The sequence below is a fragment of the Calliopsis andreniformis genome, chromosome 4 (assembly GCF_051401765.1).
Source record: "Calliopsis andreniformis isolate RMS-2024a chromosome 4, iyCalAndr_principal, whole genome shotgun sequence".
NCBI lineage: Eukaryota > Metazoa > Arthropoda > Insecta > Hymenoptera > Andrenidae > Calliopsis > Calliopsis andreniformis.
In genome coordinates this window covers 10,454,671-10,475,991 of record NC_135065.1, presented here as the reverse complement: position 1 = coordinate 10,475,991, position 21,321 = coordinate 10,454,671, and the positions used below count along the sequence as shown (strand labels likewise).

Sequence of the window (21,321 nt, the reverse complement as noted above, 5' to 3'; positions counted from 1 at the left end):
TCCGAAGAATCATCCAGTCACTGGGAAAATATTACAAAAGCCTCTAAAGAATAATCATCAACACCTTTTAAGTATGACTCTTCTCGTATATTTGCACCTTGTTACGTTAATTGTATTGAACGATGAGAATCGTAATCGTCGTTCCTCCGAGCTGTTCTTCCGCCGCGGTTAATCGACGCTGATTTTTATTCGCTTCCCATCGTCCTGTCGATGTAAACGTTGTGCAACCGCTTGGAAAATGAATTACTCATCCTCGATCGGTTGTTTTCTCTGGATGACTAAGGGTTTGTCGACGCGGCTGGAATTGATCTTCTCTTTTGTTTTCGGTGGCACGTAGACGACTGCACGAAAGAGGACGGGTCCAGGTGCTTGAACGGCGTCTGCTTGGATTCCGTGTGTCATTGCAACGACGGCTTCGGTGGTTGCAATTGCCAAGTGCCAGGTCAGTGTTCTACGTTTTCAGAGACAGAGGCAGCGATGTTGACACATTCGAGGCCAGTGTATTTTACCAAGACTATTCTCAGTCTTCTAGGTATACAAAATAAAAATGACTCAAATATTGTGTCTCCAGTTAACGAAGAGAACTTGGTCCCTTGACCCAATTTGGTCAGAGTTCGTCTTTGGTAGGCTGCAGACTTTAACGCAGAATCAAACTTTTATAAATCCACTTTAAAAAAGAGAAACTGAGTGAAAACCTATTTCAATCTTTAAGCATCGCGATGCCTACTTTCTTTTTAATCTTTGATATACTTCTGTACCTACATAGTGTGCAATTTGTCCTGTTTCTGTAAATTCATGAAAATTCAGTCTAGTCATCGGTCTCGAATATGTTAAAGTCGTCTACTCGCAAAGAAATAAAGAAAGAAAAAGGAAATGAATTTAATCAAAAATGAACTTCAGACGAGAACGAATGCAAGTATCGACCCTGTGATATATTCGCGCACTGCACGAACACCCTGGGTAGCTTTCAATGTTCCTGTTTCCCCGGCTACCAGGGCGACGGTTTCCACTGCGAAGGTATGCAATTTCGCGATTATTTCTCCCATTCGTTCTTCCTTATTGCACGATCGTCACGTTTCCTGTTTCACCGCGATCCTCAGATATAAACGAGTGCGATAACCCGGTCCTCGCGGCGAGGTGCGTGGAGAACGCAGAGTGCTGCAACCTCCCGTCCAACTTCCTGTGCAAGTGCAAGCCAGGCTACGTAGGGGACGGCGAGGAGCACTGCGAGGACGTCAACGAGTGCACTGTGCCTGGTGCGTGCGGAGATAACACTGTCTGCCATAATATACCTGGAAATTACACCTGTGCGTGTCAGCCTGGATACACGGGAGACCCTTACGAAAGCGTGAGTATACAACAATTATCTATGTGTACTTATGTGGAGAGGTGTTTGGACACTTTCACGTCGATGGAAATGCATGCAATGCACTTTGAATAAAATTGTGTAATATGGTTTTCGCTGTAGGCTATATAGAGTCAGGAAATTTTAAGGAATGGTTCTACATGCTAATTCAAGGTGGAAGTGTTATTCTACTGATTTACTGTGTCTGGTTTGGAGTCTTATTCTACTGATGTTACTGGGTCTGACTTGGAGTCTTTATCTACTTATATTACTGCGTCTGACTTGGTTAATGTACACAAGCAGTAGAATAAGTCTGCAAGTCAGACACACTTTTCAGTCATTTTAAGACTATAATGACAATTAATAACTAGCAAAAGAAGCTTTAAATGCAATTTCACTATTCTTAAGTTTGATGAAAATTTTCGAGACAGAATTTGCATTCCTGTGACAGTAAAGGGTACTCTATGACCCAGTTTCTATTCCTAACGATATGATTAATTAATTTTTGTAGTGCATCGACATAAACGAATGCGACTACGCGGGCGCCTGCGGAAGGGACGCCCTGTGCGTGAACGTCCCAGGGGGTCACAAGTGCGAGTGTCCCGAAGGTTACAATGGCAACCCCGAAGAGGAATGCACCGACGTGGACGAGTGTGTGCGCAGCCCCTGCGGTCGTTCGGCTCATTGCACAAACGTGCAAGGCAGTTTCCGCTGTTCCTGCCCGGAAGGAATGAGCGGCGATCCTTGGATAGGCTGTCACGGTGAGTAACACCGATTTCTAATTATCCCAACTCCACATATCACGTCGAGCCTCTTCCTCCTCGATATGGCGAGTCGAATCAACGAAGAAGAGTTCGACGATACACGAGTCTCAACGAGTAACAGTATCCACGCTTCGTTAATATTGATCGTTAACAATCGAAACAAGGCACAGAGGTGAGGAAATTACTAGGATAAAGCTACGGTATAATTTCTGGCGAGTAACGCTTTACCTTGTAATTTCCACACCTCTCGTACAGTGGTAACAGTTCCCTTAATTCATCGCGCCCGTTCCGCGACGTGGATTAATCTAGATAACGCTGGGGCTCGATTAAAAATTACTAACCGTCACTAACAGATGTAAACGAGTGCGAGGAGGGCACGCCCTGCGGCGGGGACGCGGATTGCGTCAACACCGAGGGTAGCTTCGAGTGCAGATGCAGGCAAGGATATCGGATGGACCCATCCCACGGTTGCGTCGACGTCAACGAGTGCAGCGAGGCGACAGCCTGCGCTGAGAACGCTAGGTGCATCAACGTCCCGGGATCCTACAAGTGCATCTGCCCCCAGGGCTTCGTCGGTCAAGGGCTAACGCTCTGCGAAAGTCAGTCCACGCATATTGCAGTAACACACCCCGTGGATCGCTTCCTAGCGATTCCGAGTGATAATATAGTACACCCTTACCCCTAGCCTCGTAATCGTTAATATTACTCACTATGCGATTAACCGTGTTGATTAACAGACGTGAACGAATGCGAGAGAAACCCTTGCGGCGAGAACGCCGAGTGCATCGACACGATAGGCAGTTTTACGTGCAGCTGCAAGGCGGACTACACTGGCGACCCGTTTAAGGGATGCAGCGGTTAGCTGAGATTATTCTTTTTTTTTTTTGCTCTGAGTGTCGTGGCTGGAAGAAACTTGGAGAAGTTTTGTGAAAGGGAAATTAGAGGGGATGTACTTTTATAGTTGTTGCTAATTACAAGGGCATGTTGATTAAGAATCTTTTAAGTACTTCACAGTTTCTTCCATCCACGATATTTGTGAATGTTTGTACATATTTTATACAGGTTGCTAAAAAATCTAGTGTTCAATATTTGCATTTCAAAATTGACACAACTCGAAAAAGCGCAGTTTTTAAAAATTATGTAGTATCTGTTTGGTGGTGGTAATTAAAAAATTGCATTTTTTAGGTTGTGACATTTTTGAAATACATGTGGAATCTTCCATATTTTGATCTATGCTCAAACTAATGTTGCATTTTATGATTGAAAATGAAAGTAGAAAATAAAATACCCAGTCCAGGGTACGTCAAAGTGTTAAGTACAACTTCCCTCGACTAAAATTAATTTCCACGATGTCTGACAGATATCGACGAGTGCACAGCATTGGAGAACCCTTGTGGAAGGTACGCCATTTGCAAGAACGCGGATCCTGGTTACAACTGCATCTGTCCACCTGGGTACAGTGCCAACCCTAACCCGACAGTGGCTTGTGAACAGGTAATTCTATTATTCTCCTTTTTTGAAGATCAATTTTTGGATCTTTTGGTTCACATGATAGCAATTTCACTCCATTATTTATAGACCGATGTTACCACTCTATGCAAATCGAACTTCGACTGCGTGAACAATGCAGAGTGCATCGAAGGACAGTGCTTCTGTAAAGACGGTTTCAAGGCTGTGGGAGCAGAGTGTGTGGACCTCGACGAGTGTCTGTCTAACCCCTGTGGACCCGCGTCGATCTGTACGAACACGAGAGGCAGTTACCACTGCGAATGTGAATCTGGATTTGTTGGAACTCCGCCACATATACCTTGTAAAGGTAAATTAATGCCAAAGAATTAGTGTTGAAAATGGTTAAGAATAGGTCTTCTTAAAATTGATTTTGTTCTGCAGCTCCTTGTGATGAAGTGACTTGTGGCGAGCATGCTTATTGCAAAGCAGATGGACAAGAAGCCTACTGTATCTGCGAGGATGGGTGGACCTTCAATCCTAATGACATTGCAGCTGGCTGCGTTGGTAAGATGAAGTACCATTTTTCAAGAAGTTTCTTTAAGGATCTGCATGGAAGCTTAATTTAAGTCACTTTTTCTATTTTTTCCTCTTTAGATATAAACGAATGTGACGCCATAAATGGTCCTTCTGGACGCTGTGGCAAGAATGCAATCTGCACGAACACTCAAGGTGGCTTCAGCTGTCAGTGCAAGCCTGGGTACTCTGGAAACGCGTTCAAGCAATGTTTAGGTAAATTACAGGAACTCTAAGTACTATGACTACATGAAAAAGAATTTCTCAATTTGAATATGTCTTCTGTATCCTAAATTCAGATGTAGACGAGTGCAGTAGACACGATGCCTGTGGCCACGGCGCCACGTGCACCAATGCAGAAGGTTCTTACACATGCACTTGCCCAGAAGGGACCATTCCAGACCCTGATCCCTACACCAAGTGTGTTGGTATAGTCACTTGTGACGTCGATGGCGACTGTCCTGGAAACGCTATCTGCGACCCTCAGAAACGATGCTTGTGTCCCGAGCCCAACGTTGGAAACGATTGCAGACGTACGTGCAATCCACTATCTCTTCCTTCTTGTTAAAATAATTACAAACTTTCCTAAAAAATTTTAAAAATCTACTTCTACTTTTAGATCCTTGTGAAGACCTGACTTGTGGACCTAACGCCCACTGTATGCTCTCGAACGACGTCGCCACTTGCCTCTGTCGCAATGGTTACACAGGAAAACCAGGGGTCAAAGGTGGCTGCAGGGATATCGACGAGTGTGCCATCAACCCCTGTCCCCAGGGTGCCATCTGCAACAACGAGCCTGGTTCTTTCTCTTGCCAGTGTCCCAGTGGCACCACTGGCGACCCTTACAGCGGAGGCTGCCAAGAATCCAAGGCTCCCCATATCTGTGGGCCAAGTCTTCCATGTCCTGCTGGAGAACAGTGTATCAAGGACGAGTTCGTGGGCAGCAGTGTCTGCATTTGCCAGCGAGGTTACACTCGCGATCTTGAAACTGGAAAATGTAGGGATATCAATGAGTGCATGGAGCTGAGGGAAAAGTCTGCCTGTGGTGTTAATGCTATTTGCAAGAATCTTCCTGGTAGCTACGAGTGTCAGTGTCCACCTGGGTTCAATGGGAATCCATTCTCGCTGTGTGAAGGTTTGTGTCTGGAGAGGAAGATATTTTAGAATTCCTTGGAGATAAAAGCTGATGGTTATTTATGATTTTTGTAGAATGCAACAGTATCGAGTGTCAATGTCAGCCTCCTTATAAGATCGTCAATGGGAAGTGCATGCTGGCAGGTTGCTCGAAGGGTGAGAAGTGTCCCAGTGGTGCTGAGTGTATTACTATAGCTGGTGGAGTCAGTTACTGTGCATGTCCTAAGGGGTACACTACCAAGACTGATGGCTCTTGCGAGGGTATGCGTTTTACGATCTTAAAGTTTATTTATCGGTAATTATTTATTTGTAATTTATCTTGATGAATTTCATAGATATCAATGAGTGCATCGTGGGTCAACAAGTCTGTGGCTACGGAGCAGAGTGCATAAATCTGCCTGGTTCCCACCAGTGTGTCTGTCCTCATGGTTATGGTGGAGACCCATACAATGGTCTCTGTTCTCCAGCTCAGAAGAGATGTACCAGTGATAACGAATGCAAAGCAAATGAGAAATGCGTGCAGCCTGGTGAATGTGTCTGTCCTCCACCATTCTACACAGATCCTCTCGATGGGAATCTTTGCAAGAGTGAGTTGCAAGAGGATTTACACTATTTTAAAGAATTATTCAATATGTTTTTAATCCATTATCCAATGTCTCAGATCCCTGCGACCGTTTCCCTTGCGGAATCAATGCAAAATGCACTCCCAGCGACCCTCCAAGGTGCATGTGCGAGACAGGCTACGAAGGAGACCCCCAGCATGGCTGCGTAGACGTGAACGAGTGTGCAAACAACCCTTGTGGACACGGTGCCTACTGCATCAACACCAAGGGTGACCACATCTGCGAGTGTCCTAAAAGAACAGTCGGTGACCCTTACGGAGCTGGCTGCACAGGTGTCGCAGTAGGAAAGAGCGAGTGTTCCTCTAACGACGACTGTGACAACATCTACTCCTGCGTGGATGGCAGATGCGTTAATCCTTGTGATAATATACCTTGTGGGCCTAATGCATACTGTGAGCCTGATAAGCATGCAGCCTGGTGTCGATGTGTGATTGGGTTTGTCGAGGGCAAGAATAATGAATGTGTTTCACGTGAGTACTTCAAGACCATTTGAGAGTACTTGGATATATGGGGGCTGATTTAAAATAAGGGATTTTGTATTCAAATTGCAGAGTGTGATGGCTTCGTCTGTGGTTCTGGAGCACAGTGCATCGTCAGCTACAGTGGTCCCACTTGCAAGTGCATCGAGGGCTTCATGGGCAATCCATTCCCAGGTGGACAGTGTCAGCCAGATGTTTGTTCGCCAGAGGTTCCTTGCGCTGAGCCTAGCGTCTGCATCAGTGGAAGGTGCAAGCGTCGTTGTGAGGGTGTTGTTTGTGGAGTGGGCGCCTTCTGTGACCCAGCGACCAATAAATGTGTTTGCAATCCTTACTTCGTTGGGAACCCTGACCTCCTTTGCATGCCACGTAAGTTATAGCAGATTCTACTTAAGAAGATTCTACTTGAGAAGATTCTATTGCAGAATGATGAATACATTTGTGTTTTAATGTGATCTGACAGCGATTCATCCAGCCATTTGCGATCCTGCCTGTGGCCTCAATGCCCACTGTGAATACACTCTGCATGAATCCAAGTGTGTCTGCAATCCTGGTACCAGTGGAAATCCCTACCATGGTTGCGGCGTGCAGCACAAGTCTGACTGCTCTGCTGGCTTGTGTGGTAAGGATGCGCACTGTCATGCTGGGCCTAATGCTGTCGAGTGTGTTTGTCCTCCTGGATACGCTGGAAATCCTTATATTCAATGCTTCGGTATGTAAATATTTTAAATTCTGTTGAACTATCTCCCACAATATTTTTCAACACCTGCACTACAATTATATCTCCAGATATCAACGAATGCAATGGCAACGCCTGTGGGAGCAACGCAGTATGCATCAACACAATTGGTAGCTACGACTGTCGCTGCAAAGATGGATTCTTCGGCAACCCCTTCATCGGCTGCCAGCAGGTGCAAGTTGGCCCCTGCACTGACCCATCGACCTGCACCTGCAGCGACACAATGCCCTGCCCCTTCGACTATACCTGCGTCAGAGGCAAATGCATCAATCGCTGCAGCGACATCAAGTGTGGTCCTCGATCAGTGTGCCAGGATGGTGCTTGCGTCTGTCCTCCTGGCTACAGTGGCAACCCTAATGATCTCAGCAAAGGCTGTCACCTTCATGGACACTGCTCCAATGATTTAGACTGTGAGCCGCAGCAGATCTGCTTCCAAGTTGGCAAAGGTGTCCGCAAGTGTGTCGACGCTTGCAGTAAACTGCAGTGCGGTCCAAATGCACTTTGCGTCACCCAGCACCACGTGTCCTCTTGCCTCTGCATCGACGGGTACCAAGGCAATCCCAGTAACTTAGTGGAAGGTTGTCAACCCTCGAAATCTGTGGCAACACCTGGCTGCAGTCGGGACTCAGATTGCGTCAAAGGAGCTTTCTGCCTGGTCTTGGACAATGGAGCTCGAGAGTGCGTGAATCCTTGCAGCAAAGTGGTCTGCGGTGCGCATCAGAAGTGTGAGCCAGATATAATCCCAGGTCACGCAACCTGTAAATGTCAGGATGGATACGAGTGGAATCCAATACTGTCCTCTTGTGAGAAGCCCTCGGTGCCTGACTGCATCTCTGACGACGACTGTCATTCCACTGAAGCCTGTAGACCTGACGCTCTGGGTGTGCTGAAGTGTTCCTCTGTTTGCCGCAGCTTCACCTGCGCTGTAAATTCTCAGTGTGTTGCTGAGAGACACCGTGGTCGCTGTGAGTGTCTGCCAGGGTTCACTGGCAATCCTAATGACCGTCAAGGCTGCCAGACTCCTAAGAGGGACCAGTGTTCCACAGACAGCGAATGCCCTGAGGATCAGACTTGCAGGAAAACAGAGAAGGGCCTCCTGACTTGCCAACCAGTTTGCAATTTCGTTTCCTGTGGCCCTAATGCTCTCTGTGTGGTCCATAATCACGTTGCTAATTGTGAGTGTCCTGTTGGACTCTACGCTGGCGATCCCACTGACATGGTCAAAGGCTGTCGTACGGTTCCTTGTGTCTACAACATCGACTGTCCACCTACACAGCTTTGCAATAGGCTGACGCACACTTGCTACGACGCCTGCGACGAAAATGCCTGTGGAGTGAATGCAGTCTGCATTGCTGACGACCACAGAGCTATTTGCCAGTGTCCTCCAGGTCTTCGTCCTAATCCTGTTCCTGATGTGGAGTGTGTGGCTATGGAAGCTTGCCATCCGAACCCTTGTCACGAATCAGCGCTTTGTATCCCTGGACCATCGAATAACCCTGTGTGTCAGTGTCCTTCTAATTTCGTTGGTGATCCCTATGTGAAAGGCTGCCAGCCTGAGGGCTACTGTGCCAATGCTAAGGACTGTCCTGTTCATTCTATCTGTCACAATCATCGATGCATTAATCCTTGTGAGAATGCCTGTGGAGCTAACTCGATTTGCGAGGTCATCAATGGGCAGCCTACTTGCAAGTGCATTCATAGGTTCGTGCCATCCTCGAAGGGTCCTCAAGATGGATGCGTCAGGGCTACGAATTACTGCAGCGTGGATGCTGATTGTGACGAGAGCGTGTGTCTTGAGGGACAGTGTATAGGTAAGTGTGTTATGTTAAATTTGCTATGGATTATTGGGAATTGTGGATTTTGAGAAATGTGTCTTGCTGTTTGCTGTAGCTGTCTGTCGAACCTCGAGCGATTGTTCTGCCAGCGAAAAGTGTGTGAATAATAGATGCATGGTGCCCTGTGTCACCCATAGTCAGTGTCAAGTTGATCAGGCCTGCGTGAATGGAATGTGCATTCTGGGATGCAGGAGCAATAAGAACTGTCCTACTACTGAGTCTTGCATTAACAACAAGTGTCAAGGTAAATCTATGAAACAAGCTATTTCTTTGAATTAAAAAATTATGCTTAGGTCATGCCTGACCAAAGTATTTAAGGACCCAGTTTTCCATATGTAAGGGTTAATAAAATTTTCTCCCAGATCCCTGCAAGAGGAAAGACGTCTGCGGTCCAAATGCAATCTGCAGCTGCAACAATCATGCTGTCACCTGTACCTGTCCTCTGGGTTTCCATGGGAACCCTACGCCTCAGCAGGGCTGTGTCAGAGTACCCAGTATATGTGATGGTTCCCAAGACTGTCCTAGTCAACACTTGTGCGTCTCTGGGTTCTGTCAATGTCAGTGCAGCGAGCAGAACAACTGTGCTGATGGTGAACGCTGCAAGAATGGCATCTGTGTGAAGGTCTGTTATAGTGACAGTAACTGTTTGCCTGGAGAGCTCTGTATCGATGGACTCTGCGAGGTTGGATGCACTTCTGACGCTGGCTGCAAGAACAACGAGGTCTGCATTAACAACAAATGCAGGTAAGTGAAGTGTAACACTTGTTGAAGAAGAGAATAACTTCACGAAGAATTTGTTATAATTCTGTTTCTTTTCTTGATTATCTCCAGATGCAGCCATGGCTTCATCGCTGGACCAGAACACTGTCTAGATGTCAATGAGTGCGAAGACGACCCCTGCCACTCAAGCGCAGAGTGTATTAATCTTCATGGATCCTATCGCTGCGCCTGTCCCCAGGGCACTGCTGGCGACCCAGCTGGGTCAGGCTGTGTTATCCCCCACCAATGCTTAGTGCATGCTGATTGTCCTGATTCTCAAGCCTGTGTCCAGCACAACTGTACTGATCCTTGCTCTCTGGGAGACTGTGGACCAAACACAGTATGTTCAGTGGTGGACCACACTGCTGCCTGTCAGTGTCAGCCTGGCTACATTGGTGACTCTTCTGGATGCTTCAGGGTAGAGTGTCTCTCCAACACTGATTGTCCTACTGACAAGTACTGCAATCAGGACACTAACAAGTGCAGCAGTAAGTGATGACACTGTGCAATATGTACAGTTATAATATGCTTGTCTGTACCTTGTTTGATTATACTGTTGAATTAATCTAGGTCCTTGCAATCAATTGAACTGTGGTTATGGAAACTGCATCGCTTCTGACCACGTTGGAGTATGCAAGTGTTTCCCTGGGTTCGTTCTAGTAGGTGACATTTGTGTGGACGTGAACGAATGTTTGGAAAATCCTTGTCACTCCAGTGCAGCGTGAGTAATGTTTACTATAGTTGCAAAAATATTATAAGGAAATATTTTAATCCTGGATTCTTATAGTTGTCAGAACACTGAAGGATCATTCACCTGTGTCTGTCCTCATGGTCTGGTGGGAGATCCCTTCAAGTCTGGTTGCAAGCAGCCTGGCGATTGCTTCACAGACTTCGACTGTCCAAACTCTGCAGCCTGCATTGACAACAGATGTACCAATCCTTGTGATGTGTCGGCAGTTTGTGGTAAAAACGCTGACTGTTTTGTCCAGGACCACGTGCCACTTTGCAGGTGTCCTGGTCAGACCACTGGCAACCCATCGGTGAGTACACTCATTCCAAATTCAGTCACAGAGAAGTACTAGGTCAAGTTTACGAAGAATTATTCTTCCAGCTGGAGTGCATCCACTTAGAGTGCAATTACCACAGTGACTGCAGTCCATCGGATGCATGCTTCAATCACAAGTGCGTCGATCCTTGTTCACTTGCGAATGTTTGTGGGCAAGGTGCAGATTGTTCCCCATTGAACCACAGTGCAGTGTGCACTTGTCAACCTGGAGGCACAGGGGATCCTAATTTGGGATGCACACCAGTGCAGTACTGCAAATCTGACTCCCAGTGCGCGACTGGGTCTGCTTGCAATGGTGGAATATGCACAGGTAAAGGAAATTTTGAGAAATTTTCTAAGTCTCCTAGTATTAAGAAAATTTACAACTTTTATAATTTTACAGCGCTGTGTGGCAGCACAAGGGACTGCATAGGCGATCAACTCTGCATCAATGGACTCTGTCAACCCACTTGCAAGAGCAACTCCAGTTGCCCCGAGTTCCAATACTGTCACAACAACATCTGTGTTCAGGAACTACGTTGCACTTCTGACGACGATTGCTCTTACGACGAAAAGTGCATTAAGAATAATATTGGTCAGGCAGAGTGTCATAAAGTTTGCGATTTGATTCTCTGTGGACGAAACGCCGAGTGCAAGTCTGAGAACCATCTAGCAGTGTGCTCTTGCAAGGGTGGGTTCTTTGGCAATCCCAAGGATGACAAAATTGGTTGTCAGCCTATCGAGTGTGAGAACAATGATGACTGTAGCGAGGAGAAGATTTGTGACACGCATAAATGTAGAATCGCTTGTCTGGCGCACAATCCTTGCGGTGTTAATGCTATCTGCACTGCAGAGAGACATGCTCAGGTAAGAATATTACTTTAGTTTGCTATTTAGTGTCGATAAAGTTTCATATTTTTAGTAATTGTTGAAGGTGAGTGGGATGTGTGTCTGATTATTGACTTATACTACTGATTTCTTCTTCTATTGACTTATACTACTGATTTCTTCGTGCCTGATCTGGCTAACGCTCGCCTGCAGTAGAATAGGTCTGTCTCTAGTCAGACACATTTCAGACTGATATTGGACATACCTCTAACACTTGTTTAGTATTAAAAATATTAAATATTGATTTCTCTATTATTAATACTTTCTTTTCCAGGTCTGTACGTGTCAGCCAGGGTACACTGGAGAACCAACACGAGGTTGTCAGCTGATCGACTACTGTCACAACGAGCCCTGCGCTCCTGGAGCCGTGTGTGAGAATTCTAGAGGATCCTACAAGTGCCACTGCCAACAAGGCATGGTAGGGGACCCCTATAACAGTGGTTGCAAGCCTCCAGTTGAGTGTCTTCACGATGACGACTGTCCACTGACTGCCAAATGCATCAACGCCAACAATATACCCAAGTGTTTCGGTATGCACTGAAAATTAGATTACTGCCTCTAGATTGATATTTTAATTTCTGATCCTCACTCTCAAAATTCCAGATGTCTGTGCGAGAACACAGTGTGGACCCAACGCAGACTGTGTTGCTCTGAACCACGCAGCATCTTGTCAGTGTCGCTCAGATTACGAAGGAGATCCAACTAACTTGAGTATAGGCTGCAGACCGAAGCCAGTGATTTGTTCATCAGCTGCGGACTGTTCGCCTAATACCTACTGCTACGAGGGGATCTGTCGACGTGAGTGCCATTTAATGGTCAAATGAGATCTACTGATTTTTCTTGAGTCGTGGAAGAGGGGTAATTGTGAATTTTTTCAGCGTCTTGTCAATCTGACGAGGAGTGCAATCTGTCTGATGTCTGTCTGAATGGACAATGCTTGGATCCTTGCAATATCAGAGCTGCTTGCGGAATAAACGCAGAATGTGACGTGAGGAGCCATATCAAACAGTGCAGCTGTCCTCCAGGGTTCACTGGCAACTCGGAGGTGGAATGTGTCAGACGTAAGTCCTCTTAAAACAATTGCATCGAAACAAGATACTAATTAAAACATCTTCCTATCCAGTACCAGTGTCCTGCAGAGGCACCAACGACTGCAACGAAGGCAACACCTGTCGCGACAACGTCTGCCTCCCAACCTGCACCACCGACAACGAGTGTGCTTTCAACGAGAAATGCGTCCGTGGCAACTGTCTTCTCACTTGCAGACTCGACAACGACTGCTTCCTAGGTCACATATGCCTCCACAACATGTGCACCTTCGGCTGTCGCGCTGACGAGGACTGCAACGCTAACCAGGCCTGCATCACTAACAAGTGCACCAATCCCTGTGATGCAACCCCTTGTGGGCCCAACGCCAAGTGCACAGTGTTCAACCAGAGAGCTACTTGCTCGTGTCCTGCTGGATTCATACCAAATCCAACTGCTAAGGTGGCTTGTCTGAGGTCACCTGGACCAGCCTGTCAAGCCAACAGAGATTGTGCTGTAGGAACAGCCTGTATTGGAGGTCTATGCACACCTGTGTGCTCTACAGATCTGAATTGTCTGAGTAACGAAAAGTGTGATCCTTCTGGTATCTGCAAGTCGCTGTGTAGGGTGGATGAAGATTGCAGGAGTGGAGAAATTTGCGAGGGGCTCGTTTGCGCGATTGGCTGTCGAGCTGACGTGGAGTGCCAGGAGAATTATGCTTGCATAAATAATCAGTGCCAAGGTGAGTAATAGGGTTGCTAATAATCCTGGAAATACTGAGCCTTAAGTCTTCATGTGGAAGTCTAAAAGGATTTAAATAGGATTTGAAGAATCTTCTAATACTCCTGTTCTCATTTTATTAGATCCTTGCTCTCTTCCCGATGCTTGTGGAGTGAATGCCAAGTGCTTAGTAGTGAACCACCAGAAACTATGCTCCTGTCCTGCTCCACTGGGTGGAGATCCTCTAGTCGGATGCAAACAAGCATTCTTGCCTTGCTCCACGGAGCTAGATTGTCCAAGTGGACAGACTTGTTATGGAAGATCCTGCTATGCTACTTGTAGAAGGTAAAATGACTGATGAATTAATTTTAACTAATCTGAGGGTCCTTAGGTAGGATTTACTGTAACTTGAATCGTTCTACAGCGATGCTAATTGTCTGAGCGACGAACGCTGCGATGGAGGAATCTGCAAAGCCATTTGCAACAGCGACGACCACTGCGTGGCTAATCAGATATGTCTGAACAGAATGTGCGACATTGGTTGTCGCAGCGATAACACTTGTCCCAATGATGAATCTTGTGTGAACAATAAATGCAGAAGTGAGTAGCTTGACGACCATGGAAATTTAATTCTTGACCCAAGTTCGCTTTTAAAACTGATTTTATTTTTTAGATCCATGCGAGGGTGGTAAAGCTTGCGGCGAGTGCGCAGGTTGTCGCGTGGTGAACCACGTGGCACAGTGCAGCTGCCCAGCTAATTATTATGGAAACGCTCTGGTCACCTGTGTGAAATCGATGATCCCTTGTGATGGCTCTTGTGAATGTGATGAGATAGGATTCTGCACGAAGAGCTGTTATGGGCAGGATCAGTGTTCTTGTGGAGAAGTGTGTCACTCTGGCAAATGTCGTATCAAGTGTGACATTAACAACTCCTGTCCAAAGGTATTACTCACATAAAATTCAAAATCTGTCTGATTTTGATCTCCCTCTGAATCTTAATATTTTTTCCATATCATAAATGATTTTCTAAAGTTTCTCTTTATGTTCCAATGGAAATTGTACTATCTGAAGAATCCTTTGATTAAAAATTTCTCCATGTATTCCAGGGCTACGTCTGCGACGGAGGACTCTGCCTCATCGGCTGTCGAACCCACACTGACTGTCCTTCTTCCCTCTCCTGCATCAGCAACCAATGTGAAGACCCTTGCTCAGCCAATGGCTCTCCCTGTGGAATCAACGCTCTCTGTCGCGTCTCCAACCATCGTGCAGTGTGCTTATGCCCAGAAGGTTTCCAAGGAGAACCCAGTCAAGAATGCTACCAACTGGAATGTCATCGTGACGACGACTGTGAAGCTAACAAACGCTGCAGCGAAGATGGAGTCTGCACTAATCCTTGCTTGCAGCACGGTGTATGTGGCTTCAACGCGCAGTGCAGAGTTGTCAACAGGAAGGCTCAGTGTTCTTGCCCACCTGGACACTATGGCAACCCTAAGATCAACTGCAAGAAAGGTACTAGAAAATACAGCTCGTGTGAACCTTTCCTGGAATTTTTAGATCGAGATTTTAAGATGAATCTTTAGATTAAGAATCTAAGAGAATTTTTTAAATCAGGGATTTTTTCTGGATTTATGAACCAAGGTTCTGAGCTACCCTTAGGGTTCTAATCCTTAGAATTTCTGAGATGTTGAGGTTCTAAGGCTCTCAATTAATGTCCTAGGAGGGGACCAATGCCTCAGAAGACCTTGTGGCGTGAATGCCAAGTGCAGAGAGACTCTACATGGATTCGAGTGCACTTGCGACCCCGGTTGCCAAGGAGACCCACATCAAGCTTGCATCTGCAAGGGTGGAGAGCTTTGCAAGGACCTTCGTTGCGGAATAAACGCTGCCTGTCGCGTTTACCAGAACCAAGCTGAATGCTACTGTCCACCAAACTTCCCATACGGCGATCCTATGCATGGATGTAAGTCTATTGCTCCACTGTCTAACACTTACAATCACAATCACATTTATCTATCACTCATCACTGATCTCTGAATTATTTCTCCACTATAAACAGGCAAAATTTCTTCTTGCTTTCTTGATATTCACTCCTACTCGTGCCTGAATATTCACAAGTGTTATTCTCTAATCACAGGTAGCATAGAGAGGAGCGTAGGTGACTGTCGTACGAATGGTTGCGGCAAGGGTGCAGAGTGCATCCGCGATGGCACGATCTTCGTATGCAGATGTCCTCCAGGTACCAGCGGCTCGCCGGAAGTCGAGTGCAAGACAGGTAAGGGACGGCCTACTAACTGTTTAACCGAGCAGATCGATTAATTCCATGTACAGCATTTGTGACTAGCGAGCTGACTACTGACGATAAGAGGAACATGGTCCGTAGAATAACCATGTATCGTCTCTAAGTAGGACTGTTGAAGTAATACCATAGAATGTATTAATCCAGTGGATCGTTAACATAATCGAGAGACAGATGTGATTGGACCGAGTTTCAGACACGATTTTTTTTTTTTTTAAACGGACGACACTGGATTTACCCGACAACATACGATACCTTTGTACATATATATTGTCTACATAGTCAGGCATACTGTACATAATGTGTCCAAAAAGGAGGAGAACACGTTTCACACATGTCTCACACGTAACTGTTCATATGTAGAATGTTTATTTCAGTATCCAATCTGTCTTGAGGCAATCGGGCTAAATGAATGCTTTAAAAAAGACGCATTCGAGAATTGCAACGAGAAAGGTACACAATTTTACAGTGAACACGATGACCGATGATTTTTGTTCTCTTTTTTTTTTTCTAGTTCGTTCTCTTTTAGACTAGGATTAATTGTGATATACAGATTGGGAACTGCGAAAGGGACATTCTCATATACCCATGCTTGTTTTTATTATCGCTGGATTTATCCACTGTTACATTATTATTTTTCCCTCTTTTCTTTCGAGAATCTGTGGGGGCTTGTGTTTGTAAATATCGCTGCTTGCCAATATTTTACATATATATATATATATACACCCACGTATGTATATATATCAATATTCTCTCAAGAGAATCATCATCGAGTTCCTACAAATATATACATATATATTTTGTTGTATACTTCTTCACCGAGCTACCCTACTCGTTTCCGTAATACGAATACAAAAAGCATGTGGTTTATGTTATTTGTGAGAAAGTTTCTTTTCACAGTTCTTATAAATGCTTTTTTTTCTTTTTTTTCCTGTCCCACCACCAACCACCACCGTCACCCGTCGATCTACCGTTACACACCACGTCACCGTCCACGACACACTCTCTCTAAAAAAAAATTCAAACGAAAAAACCAAAAAAAACCAAAAAAAAAAAACTAAAAAAAAATGATAATCACTACACCGAAACACGGGGGTATAGAGCGCGAATGCACCAGCGCCCTAGAGTGCCCGAACGGGAAGACCTGCCTAAACCTGCAATGCGTGGACCCGTGCAGTCTCCGCAACACCTGCGGCATCAACGCCCTGTGCCGTGTGGTTCTGCACAAGGCCCATTGCTCCTGTCCCCACTGCTACATTGGCGTGCCCTCCACCGCCTGTCATCCAGATCCCAAATGCGACTCGCTGAGTCCCCGACCCACTCCGAGCATCGGTTGCTCCTCGGACGCCGACTGTCCAGAGAGTCTCGCGTGCCACGAGCGCACGGGAGAGTGTCGCGATCCCTGTCTGAGCTCCCGTTACACGTGCGACGTGAACAAGAGGTGCCAGGTGCGGAACCACAGGCCGACCTGCGTCTGCAAGCACGGTTTCGTGGTGAACGAGGTCGGCGAGCTGACCTGCACCCCCGACACGCTGACGTGCACGAGGGACTTCGATTGCCCGTCGAACGCCGCGTGCGTGAACGGGAAATGCCAGAACCCGTGCAACGTCCTTAAGAGAAACCATCCGTGCCCGGCCGATAAAACCTGCGACGTCCTGGACCACCGTCCCGTCTGCATATGCACACAAAACTGCAATCCCTCCCTCTCCATTTGCCTGCGAGACAGTGGCTGCTCTCCAGACTTGGCGTGCCGCAACTATCGCTGCGTGGACCCATGCAGAAACTCCACCTGTCCGGCTGATGCCCCCTGTTACGTGGAGGAGCACAAGCCTATCTGCAAGTTCTGTCCCCCCGGCTTTGTGCCAGATACTAAATACGGATGCATGGAAGGTAAACACCATTTCTCACCACCTATCTCAGCTATACTCTATTCACGTCTCTCTATTCGACTTCTCTCTTCTATCTACTCTTCTCTATACTCTGTTTTATACTGTCCCTCTGACGCGTATTACTGGTCACTGTTGAGTCGATATAGAGGAGGCACCGACGTGTTCCACTGGACGCGTCTCTATAGGACCGTCACGCACTTTTAGGCATAACACACAGGGACATACCAGTTTGCTACTCTTTTCAGGCTTAGCTCGGATGGTGGAACCGTCTACTGTGATTGGAGGCTATAGTTCACTCTTATGCGATGGTTTATTAAACTATAGTAGTCACACTTTGAGTTGTTACTTGTTTCAAGATTGAATAGTGATGGAGTTGAAAATACACTTTGCTCTCGACCTATGCTTTGATGTTTAAAGAAAATTTCAAGTTTTATTTTATCTGGGAACTGGAGAATGGAATTCATATTTTAGATATAAGCAAATTGAAGTAAAGGAATATATGTAAACTCATAGTCTTCAAAGGTAGGAATATGTACGTTCACTGTAATTGTGACTGATTATCATGATAGTATCGGTTCCACTGTCCGAGCAGAACGAGATTTCAGGTTCCAAAGCCACAGATACAACTCTTCACCCCCACCCGGATGACCTAATCCCGCTCTACTCTGCCAACGTCCTGTTCAACGATTATTTTCTCCGTTACATCTGTCTCTGTAAAGATCTGATTTAATCACATACTTCTAGCTTGACCTGTTGATTACGCGAGCATGCCTTGACTGACCTTAATTCCTGTAGACCACTTGGAGTAAAGCTAGTGCGACCTGGTAGAGCGATTAATCTAAGAGAACGCATGAGATGTTTCAGCCTCTTTATACTCGAGCCTTAGATCTCTGTTATATTGTATCGTTTATCCGCAGCAGAACACCACAGCGAATATTTCTGTCGGTCCGATGACGATTGCAGCGTCACAGAAGCCTGTGTCCAAGGGTACTGCGTTGATCCTTGCGTCAATCACTGTCAATCGATGAGTTGGTGTAGGGTTAAAGCACACAGGCCTATATGCGACTGTGGTGATAGTTGCGCCACTGACAACACTACTGTTGAATACTCGACACAGGGAACCAGTCAAACTACACTTTCGAGTACACTGAGTACACTTGAGCACACTGCTTCTACTGTAGGGGAAGGCACCACGATTGGTTATACTAGTGAGAGTACAGTAGAACTGAGTACTCAGTCCTCTGAAGCTTCTGATGATCAAGGGAATACAGTGTCCATGGAAAATGGATCCACTGTAGCCAGTACTGAATTAGATGTTGGCAGTAGTACTGAATCTTCAGTGTTGAGTACTATAGAGACTACAACTGTTGGTAATTTCTTCAGTACAAGTACTTTGGAGGTACCTACTGTCAAAGATGTTTTAGATGAGAGTACAGAGTTTGTGCCCACAGTGGGTGATATTGAAACGACTACGTATGTTGAATTTGAGTCTTCTACTATTAATATGCAATCTGGTACGACTGCAAATGTGATTAATTTGACGGAGACTACTTTATCGTTGACTGATACTACTGTGACAGAGTGTACAAGTGAATTATGTGGCATAAAGCCTACGACAGAATTCTCAGAGACTCAGGGAAATAATAGTACTGAAGCAGATGTTCAGATAGTCACTCCTATTCATTTGCCAGAGAGTACTACGTCAGTAAAGGATGTAGTCACAGTGACGCCTGTGTCAGTAGGGGGTTATACTACTGAAAAGCCAGTAGAAGTCACAGAGTCTGTAGATGTGACTACTGAAGGAGTCTATAATGCTACTATATTCGAAGAGGATACCACTGTCAGAAATGTTACTTTGGAAGGCTCCGATTTGGTGACAACTGAGAAAGTCGTAGTTGTTACAGGACTGTATTCTTCAGAAAGAGAAACAACTGTTGAGGTGACTAGTGAATATTCTACAGAAAAATCTTCAACCACAGAACAATTGACCACTGCACAATTTCCAATAACTGACCATCACTTTACTGAACAGTATACCACAGAACAGTACTCAGTAACTCAACAATATTCCACTGAACAGTCTTCTTCAACAACAGAGCAATATACTACTGAACAAACTACTGATCGATTCTCTACAACAGTAGAACATTCCACAGAATATATTTCAACATCTGATCAATCAGAAGCTACTCAACAATATACACACTCCACAGATAAATTTCCAACAACTGAAGAGTATACTACACTAGCATCTTCAACAACTCAGCAATATACTACCGAAAAATCTTCAACATTTGAAGAGTATTCAACATCTTCTGAGCAGTATCACACAGAACAGTATATAACAACTGGTCAGTATTCTACCGAACAGTACTCAACAACTGAGCAACATTCTACAGAACAGTACTCAACAACTGAGCAACATTCTACAGAACAGTACTTAACAACTGAGCAACATCCTACAGAACAGTACTCAACAACTGAGCAACATTCTACAGAACAGTACTCAACAACTGAGCAGCATCCTACAGAACAGTACTCAACAACTGAGCAACATCCTACAGAACAGTATTTAACAACTCAGCAACCTTCTACAGAACAATACTCAACAACTGAGCAACATCCTACAGAACAATACTCAACAACTGAGCGACATTCTACAGAACAGTACTCAACAACTGAGCAACATTCTACAGAACAATACTCAATAACTGAGCAATATTCAACAATCACACAATATCCCACAACCCAAGAGTATACCACAGAACACTACTCAACAACAGAAGAATACTCAGAGCAACCAGAAACAACAGAGTCCCCCACAGGGCAACCAACAACAGAACAATCTTCTCACGACTTGCACACCACCTTAACTACACCCTCAAATGTCTCAGAGGCCACAGGATGCTCAAACTGCGAGCAATCCACAGATTCTTCAGACTGCTCAAACAATACACATTCAGATTCTTGCAAATCGACTACTCCCTGCTCAGATGAGTCGAAATGCGAGGTATCGAGCCATCGGCCAGTGTGCTTCAACCTAACAGTCGACCAGACTACACCTAACTGTAGCATAATCCCAGGTAAAAGATCTCTCTAGTCGGGAGTTCTGTACGTGTCTTCGTGTTTCAATGTGTCATTTCCAGTGTGTCACTTGATCCTGTATCCAGATGAAAATTGGGGGCAACCAATTCTGGAGAGTTATCGCTTAGACCTCGAGAATCACTTCCGGAGGAACGATACGCCGGAAGTAGATGACACGATTAGAACGATCTAGCGTTACAGTTGCACCGCTGCAATTGCCAAGTGCAGACAGTGGACCTGCTGCATTAGCGCTCTTTGCATGCTGTAAATTAATGTGCCTATGCACGTTCTCTTCACGCTTGTCTATGCATAACAATTAATCGTAATTTTTCTGTGAAGCCCCCTTTCAAAGGAAATTCTCCTGAGCAACCTGGATCTATCTCTAATTCAAAAGCACTGTACATAGAAATGAAGGAGATATTCTTTGAAAGGGCGCACGCTAACTACTCTTTCTGCGCTTTACACATGTAACACAAATACCATTATATGTTCTAGGAATTAGGAAAATGTGTATATTATTTGTGTGTTAATATTACTTTTTTCAAGATTCTTGTCCAGACATGTGTGCAAATTTTGTTTCATACGTACTCTGGGAATATTCATTTCATAGTTAAATGAATCATAATTAGCGAATAGAATGTTTCAATAGATTTCTAGTGTAAGTCGACAGTTCACT

At 45.4% G+C, this 21,321-nt stretch overlaps 1 protein-coding gene across 1 annotated transcript in view; it reads left to right on the top strand.

The window, feature by feature from the left end:
• Dpy (fibrillin-like protein dumpy) overlaps positions 1-21,321 on the top strand; it is a 101,158-nt gene that overhangs the window by 18,579 nt on the left and 61,258 nt on the right. Inside the window, 43 exon segments of the mRNA XM_076377252.1 lie at positions 338-442; positions 901-1,017; positions 1,101-1,348; positions 1,857-2,106; positions 2,463-2,708; positions 2,847-2,966; positions 3,470-3,603; positions 3,688-3,925; positions 4,000-4,122; positions 4,213-4,347; positions 4,431-4,664; positions 4,751-5,266; positions 5,341-5,526; positions 5,601-5,852; positions 5,927-6,358; positions 6,440-6,733; positions 6,828-7,076; positions 7,154-8,914; positions 8,994-9,182; positions 9,301-9,682; positions 9,770-10,185; positions 10,268-10,418; positions 10,485-10,737; positions 10,809-11,073; positions 11,146-11,609; positions 11,905-12,160; positions 12,234-12,428; positions 12,509-12,691; positions 12,754-13,398; positions 13,520-13,721; positions 13,801-13,976; positions 14,050-14,318; positions 14,483-14,885; positions 15,094-15,336; positions 15,511-15,648; positions 16,774-17,562; positions 18,479-19,150; positions 19,220-20,644; positions 20,708-20,811; positions 20,895-20,909; positions 20,985-21,077; positions 21,141-21,229; positions 21,295-21,303. Of these exon segments, the coding sequence (XP_076233367.1) occupies positions 338-442; positions 901-1,017; positions 1,101-1,348; positions 1,857-2,106; positions 2,463-2,708; positions 2,847-2,966; positions 3,470-3,603; positions 3,688-3,925; positions 4,000-4,122; positions 4,213-4,347; positions 4,431-4,664; positions 4,751-5,266; positions 5,341-5,526; positions 5,601-5,852; positions 5,927-6,358; positions 6,440-6,733; positions 6,828-7,076; positions 7,154-8,914; positions 8,994-9,182; positions 9,301-9,682; positions 9,770-10,185; positions 10,268-10,418; positions 10,485-10,737; positions 10,809-11,073; positions 11,146-11,609; positions 11,905-12,160; positions 12,234-12,428; positions 12,509-12,691; positions 12,754-13,398; positions 13,520-13,721; positions 13,801-13,976; positions 14,050-14,318; positions 14,483-14,885; positions 15,094-15,336; positions 15,511-15,648; positions 16,774-17,562; positions 18,479-19,150; positions 19,220-20,644; positions 20,708-20,811; positions 20,895-20,909; positions 20,985-21,077; positions 21,141-21,229; positions 21,295-21,303 (13,666 nt within the window).